Genomic DNA, 26,850 nt, shown 5'->3' with positions numbered 1-26,850 from the left:
TACAGTAAGTGAAGGAAAAGGTTGCTCTAGCGCAGTTTAGAAAATGCTGTTTTAAATCTTCAGTTACTCCCAACTGTAGCAATTAAATCAAAGCAGAAGAGAGTAATCTAAGTGCATGGGCTCAGTTCAATGTTCTTTACATTAGAAAAAGTTAGGGTTTGGCTTTTAGAGTTTGGATTGAACTATAGACACACCACAAATAGAGTTTCTTTTGGAAGATTTTAAAAAAAATTTTTGGTCAATTTCAAATTATGTTTCTTTTATCCTTTTCAAAAACTGTGAAACATTTGAGATTTTTTTAAAGATGTGAAGTTAGTCCAAGTAGGGTAAGTGGTCTGAGTAAGTAAACAGCTACATCAAAAACGTGATTTAGTTAAGGATATGAAATAACCTTTACCTTAGTATTACAAGTATACCAAGTCACATTTCAGGTCTCTTTCACACCTAGCAGAATTTAGGAAATATGAAAGCACAGTACTCCCCTCTAGACTGCAGGGGCTTCTTTTGATTAATGAACCATATCACTGTCTTCGCTTCCCACAGGCTTACTGTGAAAGCTCACAATTTACTGGTGGTAGTTATTTATTTAATTATCTATCTAGAGGACTGAGGATCATAGTTACAATGAAATTTGTATAAGGGGCCCAATTTATAAATAGATTTAATTATCTGTCTACCAGAATAAGTTTTATAATAAGTATGTGAGTTAGCAGGAATATCTCAATAGTAGTAATCTTCTGCAACAGACTCTTTCCTGATGTTAAGATGGCGAGTACCCAGCAAGTGAAGGCTTCACTCAATAGGAAAATATGTTTAGCATTTGGAGAAATCAAATCACAGGTTTTAAATATGTCATTTACTATAATAATAAAGTAAAATCCTTGGGCAGTGAGATTACCAATTGGTAAAGGTGCTGGCTGCCATGCCTGACAACCTGCATTCATCCCAGGCCCCACATAGCAGAAAGGGAGAACTGAACACCCAAAATTGTCCTCTGACTTCCACACCTGAGCCATGGCACACATGAGCCTACACACATACAAATAAATAAGTCCCTAATCTAGCTTTTATAAATATTATTAAGAGAAAATCAGTACTTAAGGAAGCTAGAGGCCAGGGCGATGGCGCAGTCATTTGCCACGCAAGTACGATGACAAGCATCTGGATCCTCATCCAGATGTAATGAACATACATGGCACCCTGTCTGTAATTCCAGCCTTGTAAGGAATTGCCCAAGGATTCACCAGAGAAAGCCAGCTAGTGAGACTGCCATAGCCGAGAGCTCTGGTTTTGACCGAGAGACTCTGCCTCATTGAATAAGGTAGGAAAATAATTGAGATCATTCCTGGCATCAACCTCAGGCCCCCACATGTATGTATGCACACACACATACATCTACACATGTGCAAACTTACACACAGACATGCATACCATACACACATGAAAGTAGAAGAAAAAATGCATATACTTAAGGAAAACTTATTGTAATAAGAGAGAGAACTAGAACATTAATTTTATCTCCATACTTAGAATTTTGGCCATAGTACTTATAATTAATTAAGTTTGAATCAACTACATTATAACCATCTTTCATAAATTTCCCATATAAAAATCTCTTTTTTTAAAAAGACAATAACCTTTTTAATCTTTGTTACCAACTATACATTTTATATACATAACTTTTATATCTCTTTTAATTTGATAGCCTTTTATGCCTAATTTTTAATAAAATCTTGAAAACAATTATCTTTTAAATGAAAACTTAGCAAATCATATTTGAAACACAGAACCTGCATATTGTACCCAAATATCTAACAGGCATAAGTATAAACAGCATGGAGATCACCTACGGTCATTGTGAAAGAGAAGTTACATTTATGATGTAACCAAGCACAGGTGGTCGTTTCTAAATGTCCCTGTATGTCTTTGAACAAAAACCTCTCTATCTTAAAATGTATTTAAACTTACATACATACCCACTCGTGCACATATCCACATCTTAAAGTCAGGTATATAGCACTCAGTTATAGCAACTACAGGTCCTATTTAGTTTTTTTCTTGGAATACAGAATGTCAATTAAAGATAATTTATATACATGTGACTTATGAACACAAGCCAAAAAACATCTGCAGCGCATAAACAAATGACAGCACACTGGAGTAACACGATTGCATTCAACCCTGAGAGGGACAGAGCGTAGAATGAAGCTCTGTGTCTGAGCAGACAGTGCTGCAGAAGTCCCCTGTGGCCTGCAGCCAGTTTGAGCAGTTTTGACCTGCAAGAGACCGAGCGAAGGGGTTATGGGTAGGAACACAGCCCTTCACGTCTTAGGTGTGTAGTTCCTGGGATTAGAAGGGAAAGGAAGGAGGTGTGGCTGAAGAAAATCTGGAGACTACAAAGTTTAGGAGCCTGCTGACTGAACACAGAAGGAAGTTGCCTGGGAACCAGCGGCACCTTGTACCGCCCAGTTCTGGAGCAGCCCTGGAGGGCAGTCCACAGGGAGAGGAAAGACCATGGGGCAAATGTTCATATGGAGGCCAGACACAAAGGGTGGGAAGCAAAGAAGGGAAAAATTTACAGAGAAGTTCTCACAGGGGAGGAGGGGGCAGCAGTGGAAGATCCGGGGAGCAGGGGCCAAAGAAAGAATCTGGAGACAGGAATTTAGGAAAAGCGGGCACTGTTCTCATGTGATCAGAGCGGAGTGCCTGGCTAGAAAAGAGGAAGATTTGTTATCCCCCACAGAGAAAAGTTGCAGTTTCCAGTCAGAGCCAGAGAAAGAGGCTTTTGGGAGTGGGTTTTTAATAGAATTATGGGGAAAGCGCTGCATGATTGGCAGAGAGGAGAGCAGACCCTCTAACTATTTGCAGTGCACTGTACTGTCTGGAAGAATTCTGATGCAAAAAATTTCCATTAAGAGGTTTCCAGCATCCGTTTTCCTTCTGAGGGTGTGGCAGATGTCATATAGGGTAAGACTTGGCTGGTTTAGGGCAATGGAGTCCAGTCCAAGCTCAGAGGAACATCTGACCCAGAACCAAAGTAAAGTCAGCAGACAGCCAGAGTTCCTGGTGAACCCCAAAACCACACCAGTGGAGAAGAGAGGAGGGTGTTGGGATGGAGAAAAGCGGCAAGGATAGAGGGGCCCCCAAAGGACGATCTGCCTCAGTGGTGCCCTCTTCTGAGTCACAGCACTGTTACAAATGTTCTAATGTTTGGGGTTTGAGGAGAGATGCTGAGACAATTAGTTGGAGAGACATTAATAGACAAACAGAAGGCATGGCCGAGGCTCTGAGATTCCAAGCCGCTATGCCATTGACAGCAAGATAGCAGCTCTCGGGAGAGCTCAGGCCCACGTGGCAGAGTGAGGGGTCCCTTCAGACACGGTTCAGGGGAACGAGACAGGTCCCAGGCCAGGCAGTTAATGAATAGTCCACAGTACACAGTTGCAGTCAGGCTGTCCCTGACACCCACAAGGCAATGGGAGAGGAAGGAGTATTGGGTTTTAGGGAAAGAAAGCGTGACCTAGATGATGGGGCCAGCACTTAGTTAACTTGTAGCAACCGCATGGGGTGGGTCCTATGAACACTTGACAGCTTGAACTCCTCTAGCCTGAGCATGGAGAAACAGCCGCAGGTAGGCAGGCTCTGAGCAGCAGTGGGCGGGATCTACTAAGCAGATCATCAGGAAGATTTAGAAAGATGCAAGAACTCAAGATGGCAGAAAACAGGAAACCCAGTTGATCTTTATTCAATCTTTGTTGTTGTTGTTGTTGTTGTTGTTGTTTTTTGTAAAATTTACAGTGGGAGAGATAAAAACGATCAGTCAGAAATATTGGGGTGAGCAGTCTTAAATGAGAGAGAAGAGAATTCCAAGAAGATGGTGATGGACAACTGTCCCAAATACACTGGGGACTCAGGCCAGCTGAAGAAAAAGAAGGGATCCCCAAGGTGCCCATTAACCATACTTGTCTTAGAGGGGAGAATGTGGAACTAACTGCCCATCTCATTTCCCTAGGATTCTAGGCATCAGATAACCCTTTTACAGTAGCTTCTTAGGGAAGCCGTTCATTGTCTCCTGGCTCCATGTTTGATGTTTTCTTTACAGCAATGCACCGATGGATATGAGTGGGACCCTGTAAGACAACAGTGCAAAGGTAAGCTTGCTTCTAAGATCCTACCCAAGAGCAGCTCTGTCTCCATCTCGTTGTTGCTCTTCCTGTCCCGAGTGTGCTAAACCACACTCCATCCTCTGAGGAGATGGCTGACTTATTTTATTACTGACTGCAGATATCGATGAATGTGACATTGTCCCAGACGCTTGCAAAGGTGGAATGAAATGTGTCAACCACTATGGAGGATATCTCTGCCTTCCTAAAACAGCCCAAATTATTGTCAATAATGAACAGCCTCAGCAAGAAACACCAGCTGCAGAAGCATCATCAGGTGCCACCGCTGGAAGCATGGCTGCCAGTAGCATGGCAACCAGCGGTGTGGTGCCTGGAGGTGGTGTCATGGCCAGTGCTGCTGCAGTTGCTGGCCCTGAAGTACAGACTGGCCGAAATAATTTTGTCATCCGGAGGAACCCAGCTGACCCTCGTATCCCTTCCAACCCTTCCCACCGGATCCAGTGTGCAGCAGGCTACGAGCAGAGTGAGCAAAATGTGTGCCAAGGTGAGCATGACTTGTACTGACAAGTAAGTTCTTGCCCAAGGGCACCTCCTGGTGAGGATGTAATAGCTCCCATTGACCAAGGGCTTCCCACACAGGACATGGTGCTAAGTGTTTTGTCTGCAGTAGCATATGTCATCGTTGCAATACTCCTGAAAGGTTCTTGCTCTCAATGTCATTATCATTTTATGGATGAGGAAAATTCACCAGTGGTTCCCAAGCTCAGCTGCTCTATTTATAGTCACTTAGGAGCCTTTTAACGCTTCTCAGAGGCAAGCCACACCCTAGCACAATTAGTAGCACTCCCTAAGGATGAATTCCAGGCATCAATATTTTTTAAAGCTCCCAGTGTGGTTGCAGTATTCAGCCAAGTTTGAGAATCGGAGGGCATACAGGTGTTAGGCACAGAGCTGGTTTTTAAGCCTAAGCAGGGTGGTGCCAGAGTCATAACTGTCAGGAAGGGATCCGGTTATTTGTTCGGAATTTGAAATTGTGCTGTTGACCTACTCAATAAATGTCTCCCTCCCGTTTCTTAAGCTTTTTTTGTTGTTGGAGTTGCCACTAACTTGTTCTCCTCACTCAAGAGGAAAGAAAGAGGGTCTGGTTCTCTCCGCCTTGGAGGGTGGCTCTGCATTTACAAGGCCGTTTCTTTTAAAGGTCTTATTTCAGCACATTTTCCTTCTGTCACTTGCACCATGGCACCATCTGCCTGGGTTTCTCTGTTTATTTTCACAGAGTACACATCGCTGTGTATTCTAGAAACAGCTGCAGACTCATGCTAGCAGAGTGATAAGAATCTTGGGCTTTGAAGATATGTAAGATATTAACTAACTGGACTGTGCTAAGGGATTGTTTGCCTTTTCCTTCTTGGCAAATTCTCTCAGAACTGCTTGTGTGATGATTCTTTTATTGAGAAGGAGTTATAGGAGATCCCAAATGCTTCTTTCACATTGCTAGGGGCTGAGTAGGTAAACCCCATAGGATGCACAAGCCTGTCATCACCATACACACTGGGCAAGGGACAGGGCCTAGGGGCTCTGCCCTTCTGCTTTGTCATGAATGAAGTCATGAATCCCTTAAGAGTTATTGCCATCAAGCATTAGTAGGACATGTTCTATTCTTTAGTGCTTTGTTCTGTCTTCAACATAGAGACAGGAGCTTTTGAATGGCTTATAAGTTAAGTGAGGATTTCGCCCTGCTCTGGTTTTTATTATTTGATATTTTGTGGGCAAATTTTAAGTCACCCCACATCAACAGGAAACTCATGCAGTGATGGTGTCACCTTTCAGTGGATCTCAGAGGAGCATCTGTTTTGTATTATTGTCATGAGTCAGAATTCCAGTATTGATGATGAATGCTTTAGCATCTGTTTGATATTCTGGTATCTAATTTAGGATTATGACAATAGGATAAACTGATGAGGTTATATGAGAATATATGTATTTTGATGAACACTGGTAAAAAACATCTTCACTTTATTTCAGATATACCATCTCTTAGTTGAGTTATTTAACTACATTAACTTAAAAGTTTTGATGGTATTTTTTTCTGAAATAAAATATCTTTGATGAAGTTGTTTAGATTTTTACATTCTGAGTTATTTTTAGCCCTTTAGGTATTGTATACTTTAATGATACTTGAAAGAAAAACAGATAAAGAGAGGGTTATTTATCAAAGTAGTTCATGGTTCGTCACTGACACTTTTGGCTGAATTGAGGAACAATGCCTAAAACTGAATGAAGAAATTTTAGAATAAAATAAATCCAATACACATGTTGGGTATAGTAGAAACACACTTGTGAATAGTGAAAATGAAATCCTATGCAATTTTCCTTTAAAATATTTAGACTAGTTACCTGTAGTTCTATGTCTAGGGGCGGGACCCCTTGAAATTTTCCCCCTTCCTTATTAATATGCCCATTGATACTACCATTGTTCCAATCTTGTTTGTGCAGCCATTTTTAGGAGAGACTGTTTTACAGCAGACATCCTGGCATTCTGACTTTAACAATCTTTTAACTTCCTCTTCCCCGACAGCTACAGGAACTGTGATGTAGATGTAGATGTCGGGGCTGGGCTCACCACAATCTGTTGACCTCTGCATTGTGTCCAGTTGTGGTTTTCTCTGATAGTCTCCATTTGCTGTAAAGAGGGGCTTCTTTGGTAAGGGGTGGCAGCTACACTTACTTGTGGGTATAAGGAGAAGATTTAGAGTGTAGTAAGGAATCGTGCTGGTCTAATAAAGTGATGGTAGTTGATTCTTTTCTAATACTCAAGATTTCACTAGCCCTGGAAAGCTGGCTACGTTTATAGTACTGACATGACTTTCCTCCTGTTGAATGGGCCTGAAGTCCAGTTAGAGAGCTATTGGTTACCACTAACATGTTAGCATCACATAGTGCACCTTTATGGATATACTTCTGATCATTGACATGGTTCATATGTGCTGCATCTGGGTAGAACTGTTTAATTTCTTCCCTCCCTTGGGAGCTTTCGTAGTATTCTCTGGAACCATGGAGGCTAGACCACAGGAAAGAGGCTTTCAGCTCAGATCCAGCTTGAGTCATCCGGGTCATGTGCCTTCAGTGTGTGGTGTTTTCATCAATAGGGACCAACCTCAACCCCTGAGAGGCAACCAATGACTACATTAATAATCTAAATCTTTTGGGAGTCACTTGGACTACCCTGACCAACCATTCAAAAGGAGATTTCTTGTGCCCATTACCAAGGTTTTTGTTAGCCTGTGATTCTTGTGGGGAGCACTGCAGCCAAAGTGGTTTAACTTCCTTTAAGACACAGACACAGACACAGACACAGACACAGACACAGACACAGACACAGACACAGACACAGACACACACACACACACACACACACACATACACACAGAGGCATACGCACATAGACACATATGCACACACAGAGACACACACACATACACAGAGACACACACACAGACACAAACACACAGACACACACAGATACATACACACACACTCTTCTATGCATTCTGTATAATTTTATGTAAATATAAAATAGTGATTCATTGAGGCTTTATCAAGCAACCTTGGTGTTCTTTGTCCTTCATTCCTCCTCCTTTTGTACTGACCTCCTTCCTCCCCACTGGGAGTCCCTTTCCCTGTTTTACCTTTCCCATTTCACATCACCTGTATCCTGCCATCCCCTACCAAACGCAGCACCTTTCCCGAACCCAACTCCACACCCCACACCTATGGTCTCTGTGGCAGCTCCAAGTTATATCCTCACATCTGAGGATCTGGAGCTAGGAACTGCAGAGGAAAGAGAACTTGTTGCAGTGTCTTTCTGGGTCCAGTCATCTGACTCAGTATAGTCTTTTCTAGGCCTATCCTCTTACCTGAAAACTTTATGATTTCATTTTTCTTTACAGGTGAATAGTATTCCAATGTGTTCATGTACCACATTTGTATTATTTATTCATCTAGTGAAGGACATTTAGGTTGTTTCTACTTCCTGGCTATAAGGGATGAGGCCCCTTATTCATTATCCAATTGAGAGTGGGCAACCCCCAAATCATATATACACCACCAACAAAACTGACTCAGAGGAGAGAGAGGAGGGAAGTTATATAATTCTATTTCAATTTAAAACATTTTTAAAAACCCACAGGAACAGACATATTTAACTAATAAAAAAAGAAAAGCTCTTTTTTTATAAAGCCAGTAGCCATGTATGTAGGGTGCAGTTTCACAGCACTGCCACAGCTATGTTACATGCGCTCTGTCTAATTGGAAAGTTGAGTCTTTAAGTAGTCATTTAACTATTTTTCAGGTTACTGGATGAAATTTTACCTTATGTTTATTAAATTAATTAGAATACCAAAAGATATACTTAGACTACCTTACAAAGTTATTTTTCACATATTAAAATACCATAATTCTCAGTTCTCTGGAGATTTTTTAATTACAAATTTAAATTATTAAGTACTTTGCTTATAGAAAATATAAATACATAGCTATCTATTATATACACACCAGAGTATTTAATCTAAACTGTTCTAAATAATTCAGCAATTTCTAAAATTTGTACTTGGGAGTCTGTACTATGAAAAGTAGGGTTAAAAGTTTTTAAATGACTTAAGGCTTAAGCTGGATTTCTTCCCGCCTCTCAATTTTGCAAAGTGCCAATAAATGTGGATTTACTTAATTGTTGATAAAAAGGGTTATTTCATATGATAACAATAGAATAATCTGTCTAGGGATCTGACTAATATAAGTCGAGTCACACTTGTGCCCATTTATTATTGAGCTAATCAAATATGCAGCCTAGCTCCTTCTAATTGCCTGCAGATGTGTGACGTTTTCATTCTAGGCCAGCAGCACAAAATAACATTTTATAACCAGTGTGAAAGTGTGAGGGCCTCTGCTTACAACAACAGTGTGCTCCTAGGACCTAGACCCCTGACGTCACAACGCCATTCCAGGAGCTCTCTCTTAATGAACTTCCCTGCTCCCTTTTAAATGATGCATAAGTGTGTCCAGTAAGCCCGACACATTTATCATGGCTGGCTGGATTAGGATAAATAAAAGCTTACACATGTGTCATAGCTGTACAAAAATTATTTCTTCTTTCTACATATATTTTTCAACAGGTATATATCATCACATAATTCAAAACTGAGAACTCTTTATGCAAGTGCTGTGGTCTCTATTGTGTTTCTGCCTTAAACCGTGCTTTCAAATGCACCATGCCAATCACACTTTTAATGGAACTACCATTGAATTTTTTTAATAAAAATATACCCAACTTTCTATGTTAACAGTTTAATGAAGACATGGAGGTCTGACTCCTTTCCACATGCTTTTCCAGAGTTTTCAGTCTTGTACAAAAACAAAAGGCTTGAAATATAATACAACATCCAAAGATCAAGTCATGGCATGTTGATTTTTTTTTAAGTAATTCTTGACAAAGGAGAATTCAATAGGGGAACCAGACACACTGCAAGTTGTAAGTGGCTGGCATTATCTTTACAGATACACAATTACATGGTCAGTGTTACATATCTACAGTCCATGTGATATTATCTACCTCAGAGACAATAGAAATTTGTCTAGAAAAGCAAGTTGGATGAATAGGAGATACATTAGAAACCATCAATTACTCACCTCTAGTTTCCTACTATGCAGTCCCTATGTGACCTTCCTCAGAGGAATGGAATTAGAAATCACTAGTTGAAGTCAAGAACGAATTTTTCTATCATATAGAATTTTCTGAGTACTAGCTTTGTAGGAGAAAAAATCATTTTGAAACTGGCAGTAAGAGAAAATATAAATTGCCCAATTTAAAGGAATTTGTTTGTTTAATTGAACTTACAAAAAAGTGGGACATTTTACATGGCTTGTAATAAAATAAAAGATATTAACTTGGTCACCTTTCACAGTGACAACTACTAATTAATGAAGGAAACTAACTAGGCCCTCAAGAATGAACTCAAGATGCCTCAGTGAATAAAGGCACTTGTCACCAACTCTAACAACCTGAGTTTGATACCTGGGTCCCTAACAGTGAAAGGAAAAAGCTTACTTCCAATAGTTGCCCTCTCACTTCAACATGCAGGCCATATCATGCACATGTAAGCCCTGGCACATGCACTCTTGCATACATACACACATGCAATCAATAAATCATTGTAGTAAAAAATTTTTAAAGATACCCAGTGAAATGGATTACAGAGTCAAGTGAAGAAGGCAGAACCTGGCTTGTATTATAGATAATATATACATAGATATAGATAGATAAAGATATTATGCATGCATAATGTAAGGCACCAGAGGAAATGTGAAAACATACTTTAGGGTTCCTGATTGTTTTTGTCTGAAAGTTATCACAATGTTAAAACGGAAGTGCTTGTTTCACTGGAATCACCAAATGCCAAAGTGAATAGGACAGGTAGCCATCCCAGCATAACTCCAGATGCCGTGCATCTCACAGCTTAGAGACAATCTAACAGAACTATTTGTTCAGGTAAAGGTAGTGCTAGTGAGATGGGTGGTTGGTTGGCCGGTCGGTTATAGTGCAATATGCAATATGATAATAATCCTAAATATCTATCAATATACAAAATATCCTAAACAGAGGTAGAACATACATACAGTATGACAAATATAATTTTACATTTGTATCAATATACAAACATTTCAAATAAGAGTAGAAATATATGTACATTACAACAAATACAATTCTGTATTTGTATCAATATAGAAATTATCTTAAATAGGAATATAAAAATAGTTTACATTTGTATCAATATACAAGAATCCATAACAGTGCAATTTATCTAAGGCTGATATTTTACTAAATTAGTTTACTAATATGTACAATAATCTACCTTAATATCCTATGCCTATCCATTCCCCTTTTTCTTTTCTTAAGAATACTGAGTTCACTATTTTCTTCCACCTCCAACCCTATAACTATTATCCATAATCCTTAGAAACATGAAACCTTTGGGAAAAAGGGGCATCATTTTTTTTTTTTTAGAATTGTTTCTTGCTGTTTAGGCGGCGACAGTATCTATGTGGGGTCCTGTAAGAAATCTCAGATAGTTAAGTCTCAGTTGGACTAACTGTAGATTCTGCAGCCAGTCTCAGAGTAATGGGTAAGGTTGCCTGAGATTCTGGCTAGAAGTGTAGTATGATAAACCATCTTATTGTGGGACTATCTTGAAGAGTTTTCAGTCCAAGGTTGATCATTGAATAATGTTTGTGAATACCATGGCATCATTCTGGACTGGGTAGAGTCCTTGTTGTGGGGCCCCAATTTCTTTCTGGAGACTTCAGAGATTGCTATTGGAAAAGACTTATTTTTTACTGTGGAAAAACTTGGACATTTTCAATATCAAGATAGAAAGTTTGGGATTTATACTGAATAAAGAAGGGATTCTTCAAAGGCGAGGAAAAGCATAGAAAAAAATAGAGTCTAGATGACAATGGTCCCTAAATTATTGGTTTTCTTCTGTCCCATACTGGGCAGCTGTTCTGATATGAGACAGAATCTCTTAACCTTTTTCTTTTAGCAATATGTTTGGGTTTAGAGAAGGAGAGAGCCACATTCCAACTCCAAAGCCTGCTTGATTTATAATTGAATCGGGACCACTATTCTAGAGTTAAAGAGATATTGATGTTAGGCAGTGATATATTACCCTGTAGAGTATATCGGTACCAATAGGTTCTTTTCTTCTGTTGTATATGTCTGGGTATTTAGGCCTTATGATTTTTGGAAGATGGGTGTTTCTTCAGTTGGTTGGTTGGTTTTTGTGAGAAGTTCATACTATTTTTCTTTTGTCAATTTTCAACTGTATTTTCAGTGATTTTATCCTATTTTTATTATCTGACACAGAAGCAACTAAAACACTAAAACACCTGTGCTCTTACAAAGCCTGGAGGAGCCACGTACTCCAGCAGGTCATCTACTCAGGCTTACAGACCAAACCTCCATCCTCTGGTGGACCCTGTGTTATGTATGCTCTGCACGTTTACAGCTAAAATACTATTTTGAAAAAGAAAGAAGCAATTATTCACGTACTTCTTTAAAAACCTTGAACTAACATGTTCAGCTTTTTAGATGCTAGGGAAATATTCCTTTTATTTCTTTTATTTTAAATGGATGTGATCTCATAACCAAAAGAATATTTATAAATTATAGTGTAATCAGGTGGTTCCACATAGCTGGCATTGTTCTTAACAAGCAGCTTTAAAATGCTACCCTTTGTTGCTTTGACTAATGTCATTAGGGTCTTTGGATGCTTGGGTAAGTTTTGTGAGAAAATGCCTAGCTTTTGTTGCATATAATTATACAGCCCAGTAAAGAGCTTTGATACAAGAAAACAGGTATTTTGAGAAAGGAAGACTATAATTGTGTAAATTATGATATTAAACTGAAAAATACTTCAAGCAGAAAGAAAAATGGTCATTTAAAACTGCTTATGGTTTTTCATTGTTAATTAGCTTTGAGTCTCTGTAAAGTATCTAAAGCCAACTTAATAGATAGGACTGAAATGTATAGAGAAATGTTGGCTAACTTTTAAATAAATTGCATTACAATGGATGATCGATTTCCTCCTAAATATATAATACATTTTATCATTTACTTTTCAAAATATTGTGGTCATTGAATTTCTAGTCAGTTTAAGGTCATATTAATATGCATTTGTTAAGAATATATATGTGCATCTGATTCATATGGAGAAATGTCCTTAAAATTTCTTCATAATAGCCAGGCGGTGGTGGCACATGCCTTTAATCCCAGAATTCAGGAGGCAGAGGCAGGTGGATCTCTGAGTTCAAGGCCAGCCTGATCTACAGAGTGAGTTCCAGGACAGCCAGGGCTACACAGAGAAACCCTGTGTCAAAATAACAAAAATAACAAAAAACATTCTTCACAATCATAACAACTGGTGTAAAAGGATAAAAGAGATCAATATGATGGTTCTCCTTCCTGAGAAAACTGTGCTGTAGGGATCCTAACTCCAGTGCTTTCAAAGTATGATCCCTCCCTAAACCAGAAGCTCCAAACACATTTCATCACTTACTAGAAATGTGGATTTCTGGGTCTCATACCTACGGAATCAGAAAACCCTGGAAGTAGACCGCAAACCCACACTGTAATAATCCTGTTTCTGATACCTGCTCAATCTGAAAACGAATGCTCTAGCTCATCCTAAGCTTTTAGGAAGCTGTGTGAGCCATATAAGTCAGAAGGCAGATCAGAATACCCATGGAATATGAGTAGCAAAGAGAAAGTATAAAAACACACATGCTGCTGTAGGGTAGGTTGATACTGTATCTTCCTTCTCTTCCTACTGCGGTCATTAGCACATGGTCACAGGGCCATAAGCCACTGCTGGAACTGCGTCTCTAACCCAAGGACATGATAATGCACAATCTCAAAGAAAGGGAGTAAACAGGGGAGCCCCACAGCTTTCTGTAAAACCTGAGAAGGTGAAATCTCCACATTGCCAGAGTGAAACTGTAGCTGTGTTCTGATTGTGATGAGTGGCCCTCAGTGACACCTGTGTCTTCTCTATGGAGCCCCCCATAAGCTCATGACACAGACTTGTGGTGTGAAGCAGTGTGATTTGGAGGTTCAGTGCACACTGAGCCACAGAAGAGATGGAAGTTCTCTCTGGCTTTGGCCCCAAAGCAATAGGGAATCTTCCCAGTATCAGCAGTGCAGATGACCATCCCACTCTGTTCGTGCTCTGTGAGTCATCAGGCATTTGAAAAGTACGTTGTGTCTTCTTTTCAATATAAACTTGATCAAAGATGTGCTTCCCATCACAGGAGGAGATTCTTGTAAGGACTAGTTAACACTTCATCTGTGGAATGAGTTTTCCTCTCCCCACAGAAGAGCAAAGCAGCAGCAGATGAGAGTAGAATTGCAAGCCTGGGTAGCTTCAAGAATGTGCAAAGGAACTGGCTCATTATTTCTTTGTCCAGCAGAAAACCCCAAGCTATATTCTCTGAAACCAATAAGTCTCCTTTTGTAAGGATTGTCTTCGCACTTGTTGAGTTGCTGGCATGATTTTGTTCTTTGAAACCAAAGAGTAAACAAAATTTGTACCAAATGTGTTTGATTTTGCACGAATGTACAAATAAGTTAATCATGCCACATCTGAAATCCATTAGCACATTGCCTTTTCCAGGAGGTAACTGCAAATTGTACACTCAAAACCAGAACTGATCAAGAAAACTGCATGCAAACATTGGCAGAAGAAAACACTGTCATTACAAGAAGTCAAAACAATTGCAGGTTTGTAGTTCAGCCCTTATTGATATGTAAACATTCGGTGAAAGCAAAGTGAAGAAGTACCAAGACATTTGCAGCCGTGTGGAATTCTTATTCAATCTGAATGGAGAGTAAAAGGACAAAAGTCGGGGTCAGTGTTGCATAACTGGGTGCTAAGTAAGAAAGAGAGAGAGAGAGAGAGAGAGAGAGAGAGAGAGAGAGAGAGAGCACTTAAATTCTAAACTTTACCTACTCTTCAAAAGTTGTACATTATTTTCCAACAAGTCTTTATGTAGTGACTTCAAGTCTGTATCAGATATACCCTTCCTTGGAAATCTGGTGCCAACAAAAACTTGGGTTGGTGGAATTTTAATATTCATGATTTTGAAATAAAATAATCATAAGGCTGAAATTTTTATTCAATATTTTTATTGCATTTACTTAAGAAATGTGTGGGTGCCAGTGTAACATGGCACACGTGTGGAGGGCAAGGACAGCTTTCAGGAATCAGTTTTCTTCTCCCACATGTGCGTCTTGGGGGTTGAACTCAGGTTGTCAGGCTTGGAGGCAAGTGCCTTTATTCACTAAATCATCTCTCTACACTTTAATTTTTTAACTTAAAAAATGTATAGGGCTAAAAATGAAGCCCAGGACCTTGTATATGCTAAATAAGTGTGCTATAGCTGACACATAGCCCCAGCTGTGTTTTCATAAACTTATTTTATTCATTTATTTTTATCTGTATGAACGTGTTGCCTGCATGTATGTCTATGTACCACATGCATGCTGGTTGTGCCTTTGGGGGCCAGAAGAGGGCATTGGATCCTCTGGAACTGGAGTTAAAGATGGTTGTGAGCCACCATGTGGGCTGGGAACTGAACCCAGGTCCTCTGGAAGAGCAGCAAGTGTTCTTAACTGCTGAGCCATCTCTCCAACCCCTGTGTTTTTGTATTTTAATTGGCAAGTAGTAAGTATATATGTTTTGAGGGCACAGTGTAATTTTTAATAGTGTGTTCATTAAGCTAAATAATGTATCCATTACTTCATTCACATTTTATGGTATGAATAGTTAAAATCAACTTCTTATACATTTTGAAATATACAATAAATTATTAACCATACTTTCAGCTTGTGGAACAGATCTCAAAAACTCATTCTGCCAGACTAACTGAACTGTACCTTTTTACTAGCATTTTCTCACCACTCCCCTTCCCTAACCCAGCCTCTGATAACCACATTCTTTTTTTCCTAAGTTTGGAATTTTTAGGTCCCACGTATGTGAGATTTTGTAGTCTTTCTATAAGGCTCACAGATATTCATATGAATTCTCTGATATCCTAAACTCTTAGTGAAGGATGGTGAAGCAAGAGAAAGGAGGAAGGATGACAGCAGCTGGCCTCTGTGGGATATGTCCTTGGACCTACCTATGGACCAGAGGTTGTCCTCTACTTTTAGAACCCAGAAAAGTCACTAAGCCAAGTGATGAGTAAAGGAAGATCACTTCTGATCTCAAGATGGAGTAGGAAAGATTTAATTGCTAGGAGGCAAGAAAGAGTACCAGGGTCTCAGGACCTCCAGAAGAGCTGAGACCTCCTTATACTTACACAGTTGTCAAAGCAAAGTGAAGGAAGGAGTAACTGCAGGCCGCTGTATGTCACTAGCAGCACATGTGTCCAGCTTATAGAAGAACCAGGCAGACATTGCACCTACTTTTGTGCTTTATATGGTTCAGTCTGAACGGCTCAGAGGTGAAGTAGCATCCACTCTCTGTAGCTGTGTGTGCTGTCCTCTAACCCTGCTCTAACCTGGAGAGGAGCCATGAAACACAATCCAAAATGAGAAATATCTCAGTAATCCTATTCAGTGTCCTCTCTGGATACCAAGTCCTTCACATCCTGGATTCAGGAAAAACTCCTATTGATGTGATTAGATGTCACTATTTTTCATAATTTGAGACCTGAAGAGATACTGCTACATAAAATGTGTTTCAATCCTTTTTCATATTTATTCCTGAGAACTTTGTGATGATAGAATATTCCAGAAGAAATTGTTAAATGGTGGTTAAAAAACTGGCCTGTGTGGGATGGATGTCCCCTTTATTGCTTGGAGCAAGTATATTCTAGCAATTTGGGCTTGCATGCATGTACACATACAGACATCTATTCCCACACATGTCTGTGTACATGCATGCACAGAACAATCATTCAGCATTATTTGCAACAGGAAAGTACCCAGGTTACACTGGTCAGAGATGAGACTTCAGTCCTGCTCTAAAGATCTCGTCAGAATAACCTGCACACTGCCTCTCACGAGAGAACAGGGCACCCTGGACAGCTACAGCACTATTTATTCAACAAAGAATTTTCTTTAGCAGTTTACCTAGAAAGGGTCAACAAAACACAAATAAAGCTGATAGGCACCACCCTGGCTCGGTCATCACACATTCTGAAGCACCAGGATCATTCTTTTGTTAGTCAGAGAGACTTTTAGTAAAGAGAAAAATGTTTGAGAAACCACAAAGTAGACTAGAAAACAATATCTCGACAGAGTAGTGTTAAATCTCCAAATCCTTACATTCCTCAGACTTTGGTAAATTACATAGTCAGAAGGAAGTTGGGGATGAAGCCCCGCTCAACAAACAAGGCAGAAAATTCCTGTCATTCACGATGAATTAAACTCCACAGTAAAAACTGTGGGCCCTTTTTGTTAAAATAGTTCATGACCTGTTGGATCACAATAGCCCTAATCCAGGGAAGAAGCTAGATTCAACCTTTGTTTTGAGCTTCAGTTGTATAACCCCCTACCCCACCCCCACTTTCACCCCCTCTCCCCAGATTTGGTGATGTGGGAAAGGAGCTAATGATAAAAGGAAGCTAAATAAAAAATGAAAATTTAATTGTAGTACAATTTAAGATGCTAATGATAGTTAAATAAAAAAGACAAGAAAGATTATTTGGTGAATAGCTCATTCAAAAAATGTTAAATAGAAAAGCTTTATAAATTAGAACTCAACTCTAAATAAACTGAAAAACCTTCTTATTGGTTTTTCAATTAAAACATGAAAATGAATTGTATAAGCATAGCAATATAGTCATTTATAATAACCCAGCCTATCACAGGTGGTAAATACCTCAAAAAGAGTACCAGGATGTTACTCTATTAGAAAAACCTGTACTATTTGGTTGTCATTATAAGATCTAGCTACAAACAGTAGTAGAATTCTAATAGACAGCATTGAAGAATATTTGGAAAATCTGCTTGTATATAAAATCAGAGACAGGCAGACATCCAAAAATGTGAATCTAGTACAAAATCACTTTAGTCAGGTATCATCCTTAGCAAACTATAGTTTCTTCTCTCAGATTCATAATGTCCAGGTACAGTTTATATCGAATAATGGAAAATAAGGAGATCTCAAGAACAAGGAGTATATGAATGATATTTGATTTTTTTTTTTTGCAAAGCTAAAACAAAAATCAGGTAACAGTTGTGAAAAATGGGTAAAACTTACAAGTAATGGGCCTTCCTCTTAGTACAAATCTTGAGTTTGAGTTTCCTTTGTAATAAAATAAGGGAATCTAATTTTTAAAAATTATCTCAATAGACGGCATATCACCATTGTGTCAAAGCTATTACTCAGCAGGAAGAAAATGCAGCTGTCCCTTAGAAGCAATGGGTTTCTTCTCTGTGTGTTAGATTGAATCGGGGCTGTCCAGAACAGAGCTGACAGAGCAGAGAGAGAAATAGACGCTTATCATGGAAATTGTCACATGATTATGAAGGCCAAGAAGGCCCACAGATTATGGTCTACAAGCTAATGAACCATAAATGTCAGTGGTGTGAACTGATTGAGTCTGAAGCCCTTAGAAGGTGGGATCCAGTGGGATCCAGTACAGGTAGCTCACAGAGGTCAAAGGTCTGTGATCTAGGAGCTCTGATGCCTAGAGAAAGATAATGTTTCTGGCCAAGAAGCAGAGGGTGATTTTTCCCATCCTCTGCACTTTTGGTTTTTGGGCCTTCGGTGCACTATATTACATCCATCCACATTGGTGAGGGCCTTCTGCCTAATTCAGTCTGCCAACTCAAAGGCTCTCTATTTTGGAAACACCCCCAAGAACACATACCAGAAATATTTCACCAGTTATCTGGGCAACCCTTGGTTCAGTCAAACTGACATATAAAATTAACCATCATACCTCCTCACTATAACCATTACCCCTAGCAAAGTGCAGTTGTCTAGAATATATGACTTGGGTAAAATAATTACTACACAGTATTTGAATAAGCCAGTCATAAGATTTCTTGGGTTCCTCTGCTGTGTGACTCAAATACCTAAGTAAATCAGTTGTGAAATTTTATTTAAAAATACTTTAAAGTTTATATAGAAATATTTACATCCAAAATTCAGTTTAATGTACTTTAAAAATTCCTATTTGCTATGCATTCAGGATCAAAACTCTCAGACTTCAATGAATTTACAAACTAACTGAGTACCCTATTAAAATAAAGATTTTGAATCTACATCCAGTCTGACATTATACATCTCTGTAAAAATCTCCATCTGGATTATGAATGAAAAGCATGTCTCCCAGAGCTGGCCATAGGCGTGAAGCTGATTTGCTCACTGCGTCTTCCGGGTCAGTCTTCTGCAGTTGCCAGTCTACTGTGGGAATAATCAGATCTGCATGTGGTACTTTTTCTCCTTTGATGAGATGCTCTGTTTCTTCATTAGGAGTTAGCTGTATCAACAACTGTGCTACATAGATATTTTCATTGCTTACTAATAAAGAGACATTTTCTCTCTGGCAGAATGCTTTTATGCTTGCATGCTCAGGGAGATTGCAGAAAGTAGCCTCTGGCAGAAAAGAATGCTAGAAACTCCACAAAACTAAGCAAGACACAAAGATTTCTATCCGGGTCCTCCCCTAACAGATTTGATGACATATTAATCCAGTTCATCTCTCTGAGCTTCAGTTTTCTGAGCTCCTAAACTGAATTTCCATATCCAGATAGACTGAAAACAGTACAGAGAGAAACAGGCTTCAGCTAAGTGGTACGGTGCCAACGTTCTGGCTCTTGACTGATAAGTACCTGACAGTTTAAATTGTTTCTGCTGATGGGAGTTCTTCTTTGCTTCAGATGGTATTTTTATCAGGAAAAAAAAAAGAGGAAAACATGCCAGGGCAAATTAAAATATGCTCTGAGAAGAAAGCAGGAGCATCCTGTGATATAAAACTATCAATGACTCAGAAAGAGAAAACTAGACATTTCTAATGACCTGAAGGCTTATCGACAAAAGAGTTCACACCTAGTACTGATTGTCTACTGGATATCTGGTCTAAATCACTGAAGCATTAAAACTAGATCACTGCTCTCTGTCCCCAGGCCCCAGTGTGGGTAATTACTGTGGTGGCTTGGAAATGAATTGTTTTAATTTTGATGCACGGTAAATAACTTTGCATTTGTTAACAGAAACTTCTTTATAATGTAGAAGTACCAACATAAAGGATGACTAGCCTTCTGCTGTTTTCTTGATTCTGAGTTAAAATTTCTCACCTTCACTGAGGATAAGGAATGCCTTTCAATAAGGATGGGTCACTTAAAGTCTATAGATTCCTTACATTTTGGATTTTTTTTTTTTCAGCTTTGCATTCACACCAGATTCACAACCCAAACAGTTTATCTTGCTTAGCTTCATAAACCATAGGGAAGGCTACATTTGAGTTATCCGTTGCAATACATAAAATTACCCCCAAACTTAGAAGCTTTAATCAACAAACATTGATTATTACGTGGCTTCTACAGGTCAGGGATATAAGTGTGACACCACAGCTTCTCTAGCTGAGTCTTTGCCAGGCAGCAGCTATCTCTCGGCTAGCCTAGGAGGACCCACTTCCTCCTTCATTTGTTTGTGATTATTAGTAGGACTCAACTTCCTGCTTCCACCTCTCATGAGTTCTTCCATTACAGTTCCTTTCTACATAACATTTCTTCATGGAGCATCCAACAATGTGAAGCTTCTTTGGAGCAAAGGAGAATGGTGATTAAGCTAAAGTCATGGTCCTTTGTAACCTAATCAAAGAAATGGCAGCCAATCTATTACTTCAAAATAAGTCAGGGGATCCTGCCACACTCAGGGGGAAGAATGCCAGGAAACTGGCATCACTGGGAGCCAGGTCAGAGGTGCCCATGACAATCTAATTAAAACTCCAGAACTGACACTGGCCAAACTTTGTAGTTAAATATAGAATTTTAAATGGTTTCATAAATTAATAATTGAAAGCAAAATGAATACCCCTTGTCAGGCAGTGTGAGATATGGGATGCCTCATTCAGACACCCATCCCAAGGGCAGTGTATAGGTGAGGTCCTGTCCAATAGAAAAGCTTGCTTGTTTCTGTCTGTTCCCTTTGCCTAACTCATTTTTCCCCCTTCACTGACTTGAACTTCTCAAATACTATCAACTCCTCCAAATCCTTCCTAAAAAATTCCATCTCCTTGGATTTTAAGACTTTAACTCCACTGTACATATAAACAATATCCATGAAATAAAATTTAGTGAGAAAGTACAGCAACAATCCTCTTTAGCTTTAGAGAGTGGTGTGTGCTTGGTGCCTGTTGTATAAAATAAATGCAATACACACTGTTTTAACTCTATGGCAACTTTGGGTCTAGACATTGTAGTTGTGTGTTTCTTTGATAATTGTTTTTCTCTCCCATTGAAACCTCTGCTCTGATTTGGTCAGTTTTCTTCTCACAGGTTATAGCCTGCACCAAGAATCATCATCTTTATGTTTAAATATATTCATATGTTTTCTTTTGTTGTAAAGTTTGCTAAGAGACATGCCCTCAAATATAACCTAAGGTTGCAATAGATACATAAGTTAAAAAAAATCAGAAACAACAAAATTCTACATGAACTTTCTTGGGGTCCTGAGGAGTAAGTATCTTGGTAAGAGACAGAATTATGTCTTATTTACCAAAAACAGATAAGGGGTAAAGCTGAGTCACATTCTAAGGAAGAGAGAAAAGATGCATGACCAAGCCCAGAAAAGTCAACAAAGGTAGAATTCAAAAAAGATTTGCAAAATCAGCTGGTGACGTGAAGAGAGGACCACTAGTCATACTGTTTCTCCCAGCAGAATAGTCTGGAGCCAGCCTGTGAATTAACTAGAGAAAAAGAAAAAAAAAGAAGAGTCTAATTCAGCTATATTAACAATAATAACAAAAATCCAAAGGAAACTGACTTTCTCTTAAAGATGAAGATAGATCAAATGTTTTAAAATTCCTTTTTAAAGTATGTAACACAGTTCTGATAGAGCACAGTATGTTGCCTCTAAGCTTAGTAGATTGTTTTCCAGAGTTGTCTACATATCTCTGATGTCAATAATAAAAGCATCTATGGGCCTGCTGAATGGGTTGTTGGGGCCTCAAAGCCAGGTGCAGGCCTGCCTCTGGCCTCTGGCCTGCAGCATCCCAGGGAGGCTAAAGCAGGGATCCAAGTTAGATCTGGTTTCCTTCACCATGAGGCCTAGAAGCTGTAGGGGCATTATGCTCCTAAGCTTTCCTCATATTCTGCTATCTGTTTGCTAAGACATCCTCTTGACATGAGCAGCCTCACTGAATTCTTCCTTCTTCATCACTAATTCTAAAATGACAGGTGAAGGATTATCTTTTCTGCCACTTACCATGAAACCCAGCTCCAAACAGTGGTTGTAGGTTTCTGAGCTTAACCACACAGCTCACAACTGAGTGGATAATCAATCATCCTGTGACTAAATCCATCTGGAACAAATTTGAAGAAGTGGTCATGTAGGTTTCTTTGGGGGGGAAAAAAAGAAAGAAAACTAAACTAAAACCAGAGTTGATCTTTTCAAAGTTTTAGAAGGAAAAAAAAATGATAAAACCCAGCAATGGCTTTCCCTCCGGCACCAATGCACACACTCTAAGGTCTGTGTGAACTTGTCCCCACTTTGCAGGGCATTTAACCACTGAAAAATCCTCTGTACATTGCAGGAGTTCACTCCCCAGAGAATGAGCTCTCGGCCTCTCCTTCACCGCACCACGGCTTCAGGCTGCGCTAATCTCCAGCATGCAGGCTTAACAGAGGAGTTATGGAGCCCAAAGAGCCTGTTCCAGGCCTTTCTTGGCTAGATCACTTTTTTTTCTTTGCATTGTAGACATTAAAGGATAATTTAAATTTCAAGGACCTTAATTTTTAAAATACTTTTATTAGTTTTTGAGAATTTTGTACAATATGTTTTGATTATATTCAGCATCCCCGCCTCTTCCCAGATCCATTCCCCCTCCCCTCCCCACCTAATTTTGTGTCTTTTTTAAAAAACCCATTGAGACAATTCGTGCTGCCCATTGTGTGTGGCTTTGCACTGGAGTATGCCTGACTTACCAGGGGCTATATTCTTAGAGAAACCTGACCTCCTCTCCGGCAGCTAACAATTGCCAATGGCTCCTTTGCTGTGTCTGAGACAGTACCCTCCTCCCCTTCCATTTGGTCGGGCTTGAGCTTGCACAGGTCTTGTGCATCCTGCCATGCTAATATGAGGTCATATGTGCAGCTGCCCTGCTGTGTCCAGAGTCACTCTACTCTTTCCACCCCATCTTCTGCAGTGACCCCAGAGCCTTAGGAGGAGGGGGCACCATATATCTGTTCTGTTTAGGGACAAACATTCTGCAGTCTCTTGTTTAGTTGAGTCTCTTTGTTAGTCACCATCCACTACAAATAGAAGCTTCTCTAATGAGGGTTGAGAGATGCATCAACCTATGGGTATAACAACAAACCATCAGGAACTGCTTTAATGCTACAGAACCTTGGTCTTTAAAAACTCTATCTTTCTCTGCTACAATACAAATTGGGAGTGGAATTTTAAAATACATTTTTGATGTGTACTGCTAAGACAATACTATTCGTGCATTCATTTATTCAATGTATATTCCTGCACTGATAGACTCATACACCAAGGCATTCAGTTAACATCTGTTGAAACACTACCAAGTACGTAGGTACACTGCCTTCCTTGAAAAAACTTTCCAATCTAACTAGAAAAATAAGAAATCCATCAAATAATCTGATTTATTTATTTATTTATTATTTTGTTTTGTTTTTTTGAGATAGGGTTTTTCTGTGTAACAGCTCTGGCTGTCCTGGAACTCACTCTGTAGACCAAGCTGGCCTCAAACACAGAGATCTGCCTGCCTCTGCCTCCTGGCTGCTGGAATTAAAAGACTGTGCCAACCCTGCCATGCCAAATTTTTAAACATTAGATGTTCCAAATGATTTAGCTCAACATGTCAACAAACTTTGCTGAGAGTGTTGTTCGTTTTTGCTCTTTTGGGGGGTCCACCAGCCAGCTCCCAAATAAATCACACAAGGAGGCTTATTATTAATTATAAAGACCCTTAGATTGGCTTGTTTCTTACCAGCTTTTCTTAACTTAAATTAGCCCGTCTATTTTTTGCCTCTGGGCTTTTCCTGTTCTCTTACCTCTGTAAATTTTACTCTTACTCTTTAGCTTGCTGTGTAGCTGGGTGGCTGGCCCCTGGTGTCCTCCTTCTCTGGCTACTTCTTCCTTTTTCCTCTCAGACTTCTCCTATATATTCTTTCTGCCTGCCAGCCCTGCCTATCTTTTCTCCTGCCTTGCTATTGGCTGCTCAGGTCTTTATTAGACCATCAGGTGTTTTAGACAGGCAAAGAAACACAGCTTCACAGAGTTAAACAAATGCAACATAAACAAAAGTAACACATCTTAAAATAATATTCTACAACAGAGAGCATCATTTCCAGGTAGGCAATGGTAAATGGTGGCTGCAGAGCAGCCGAGTTCGTCAGAGGTGATGGGCTACGGCGATCAGGTGGCTGTTAGGACTTTTTGAACAAAGCGTATCATGCAGGATGATCTGGATTAAACAAACGGGGGTGAGGGGCTGATGAAGCCAGGCAGGCTTTGCTGAGAGCACACCCCAGAGGCCACACAGTGTGAATCCTGGTGCCACTGTTTGCAGTAAGAGAAAAAGGCAACCTCTGTGAGCACAGCAGGAAACAACACTAGAAAAGTCACCGGATGACAGTTTAGATAAGACCCTGAATTCCTGGTTAAGCCATTTAGACTTGATATGGTCATAAGAAAACTTTTGATCAAGGAGTGACATAATGAAAATACCACCTCCAGATAACTATATAATAAAGAAGAAAAGTCTACATAAATGCTTAAGTGTGTTAAATTGTCCCAGTTTTCACTGTAGGATAGAGAATGTGTCAGTTTGATTGACAGGCAAGTGAGTGTCTCCAGAAAGAATTGTGTAGCATTTGAGTACTGTATATATGGTAACAGTGCTAGGAGGAGATATAATATGGATGGGCTATTTTCAGGATCATAATAACTAGCTTAAAATTGATCCCTATTTCTAATAAGTGCCATTTGCTATTTTGCATCTGAGTGCTTCTCCTGATTCAGTGATTCCAAACAAGTTAACTGCAAGGAGGGTCAACAGCAATATACTTATTAATAACAATATATTTATTCATAGCTATAAAGGTAAATATCAATTACACATCCATAAGATGGTACGATTTCTATTTCCATGCTTCATGAAATTATCAATTAAGAGGTAATAACCCTTAAATAATCGTTTGAGCAACCAGCCTTTCTGCCTCATGCCCACATCATTATACAGGTGTTCATTCATTGTAAAGTCTAACTAGAGAACTATGCAGCAAGTCTCTACCTACAAACTGTCTAAGCATAGGCTGTTCACAGTCATACTATTGTTTGAACACTAAGGCTGACCTCTTCAAAATGCAATGAACCCAAGGCTAGCTCAAATGTGAGGTTTTTGAGAGTATGAAATTATAAACAAAAGGCAATTATCTGCCCCATCACCCCCCACCCTACCACTCTTCAGATAAAAAGGGACGAAGAGCAATCAATCTCTTAAAGAAAAGAGGGATTCTGCTGGTGTCTACAGGAAGTACATCTTCCAGTTGTTGTCTTTATTAACAATAATAATTTTTAAATTGTACAGGAAAAAAAAGTATAGTTTAGGGGGAGGGGCAGGGCTGATCTGCTGAGCTAATAAAACATAGATTTGAGTGAGTTCATAAGAATACAGGGTTTGTGGAACAGGCCAAAGAAACTCTAGCTGAATTTAGATCTTATTTCACTAAGTTGTTCTCCGAAGACTCATACACAACCAGTTTACAAAGCCGACAGCGGTCTGTTGCTTGGTCTGTGTAAGTCATGGTCATGCTTGAGTTTTCCCTCTGTGGGGTAGGAGTCCTCTGAGATGATGTGTTAGTTGTCTGGGTGGCTTTTATGTTTTGTATTGAATTTGGGAATGAGATGAAAGATATGGATTTAACCTTGCTTTGTCACAGTTGGGGAAATGTTACCAACCACAAATAAGGTATCTCACTGCTAGATCCTTAAACATGTCTTCAAAATGTAAGGTTATTTGCCAAGCCTGAACTGAGCATGGACAAAGCACAGTAGGTACCAAGAGAACAAATGTAAGAGCTTCCAGAGACTTCCCACAAAGCGCTCACACACAAGAGTGGGCTAATTTAGTATGGCGTTACAACTGTTAAGTCCCACTTTCAGGACTTCCTGAGGAAAGTGACACCAGATTTTGTTCTTATAAAGTTGTAGGGATCTGATTTCAGAGACATGGGGGAATGAGGGAAGAGAAAAATTTTACAGGCCTAGTGAGAAACGTTTGCTGAGACTGTAAGTTGTGTGGTGTGATCTCAGTGTGCAGGGTGTGAATCGACAGGAGTCAAAACATGGAGAGCCCCACATGCCATGGTAACAGTTTGGGTTTTATCCTAAAGGTGGGCAAACATGACATGATGAGTGACCTTAGTATAAGTGAGAGGTGCCCGGTATCATCTTGGCTCATAGAAGGTTCAAATGCACAAACATAGTGTTAACTTTTAAATTAGCTTTGGAATTATAATTTATTAAAAAGATCACATAATTTATTCTAAATGCTTAGAGCTGGTTCTATTTTCCATTTATAGTCATACTATGTAGAGAATTAGTATGAATTTCATTCCCAAAGCAGCACAAGTCCGTCTGTAAGTCTAACTTCTCTTTATGTGACGCAGCAGAGACTAGGGCTCAAGAACAGCTGTGGAGGTCAAGGCAGCTTTATGGTCCCTTGGTACTGGGCAAGTCATTCCCACCACTGCTGGTGTTTCCCACTCGGACCCCAGCTGCTGTTCTTGAAGGAGTTTTTACTATTTGAAGTCAGCTCTGTTTTAGAGTATGTACTAAAACTGATTGAAACATTGGTTTGAAAACCAAACTGAAATTTGGAGTTTGCAGAGGCCAGGAAGAAAGTCCATATAAACACATTACTTGGCACAATGTTCTCTAATTATGCAAAAAGAAGTCATTTATCATAG

General features: G+C 39.4%; 1 protein-coding gene across 1 annotated transcript in view; it reads left to right on the top strand.

Moving 5' to 3' along the window:
- Efemp1 (EGF containing fibulin extracellular matrix protein 1) overlaps positions 1-26,850 on the top strand; it is a 63,106-nt gene that overhangs the window by 5,926 nt on the left and 30,330 nt on the right. The window contains 2 exon segments of the mRNA XM_059275226.1: positions 4,103-4,151; positions 4,285-4,668. Of these exon segments, the coding sequence (XP_059131209.1) occupies positions 4,103-4,151; positions 4,285-4,668 (433 nt within the window).

This window comes from Peromyscus eremicus, chromosome 10 (genome assembly GCF_949786415.1).
Source record: "Peromyscus eremicus chromosome 10, PerEre_H2_v1, whole genome shotgun sequence".
NCBI lineage: Eukaryota > Metazoa > Chordata > Mammalia > Rodentia > Cricetidae > Peromyscus > Peromyscus eremicus.
This window is presented reverse-complemented; position numbering and strand designations above follow the sequence as displayed.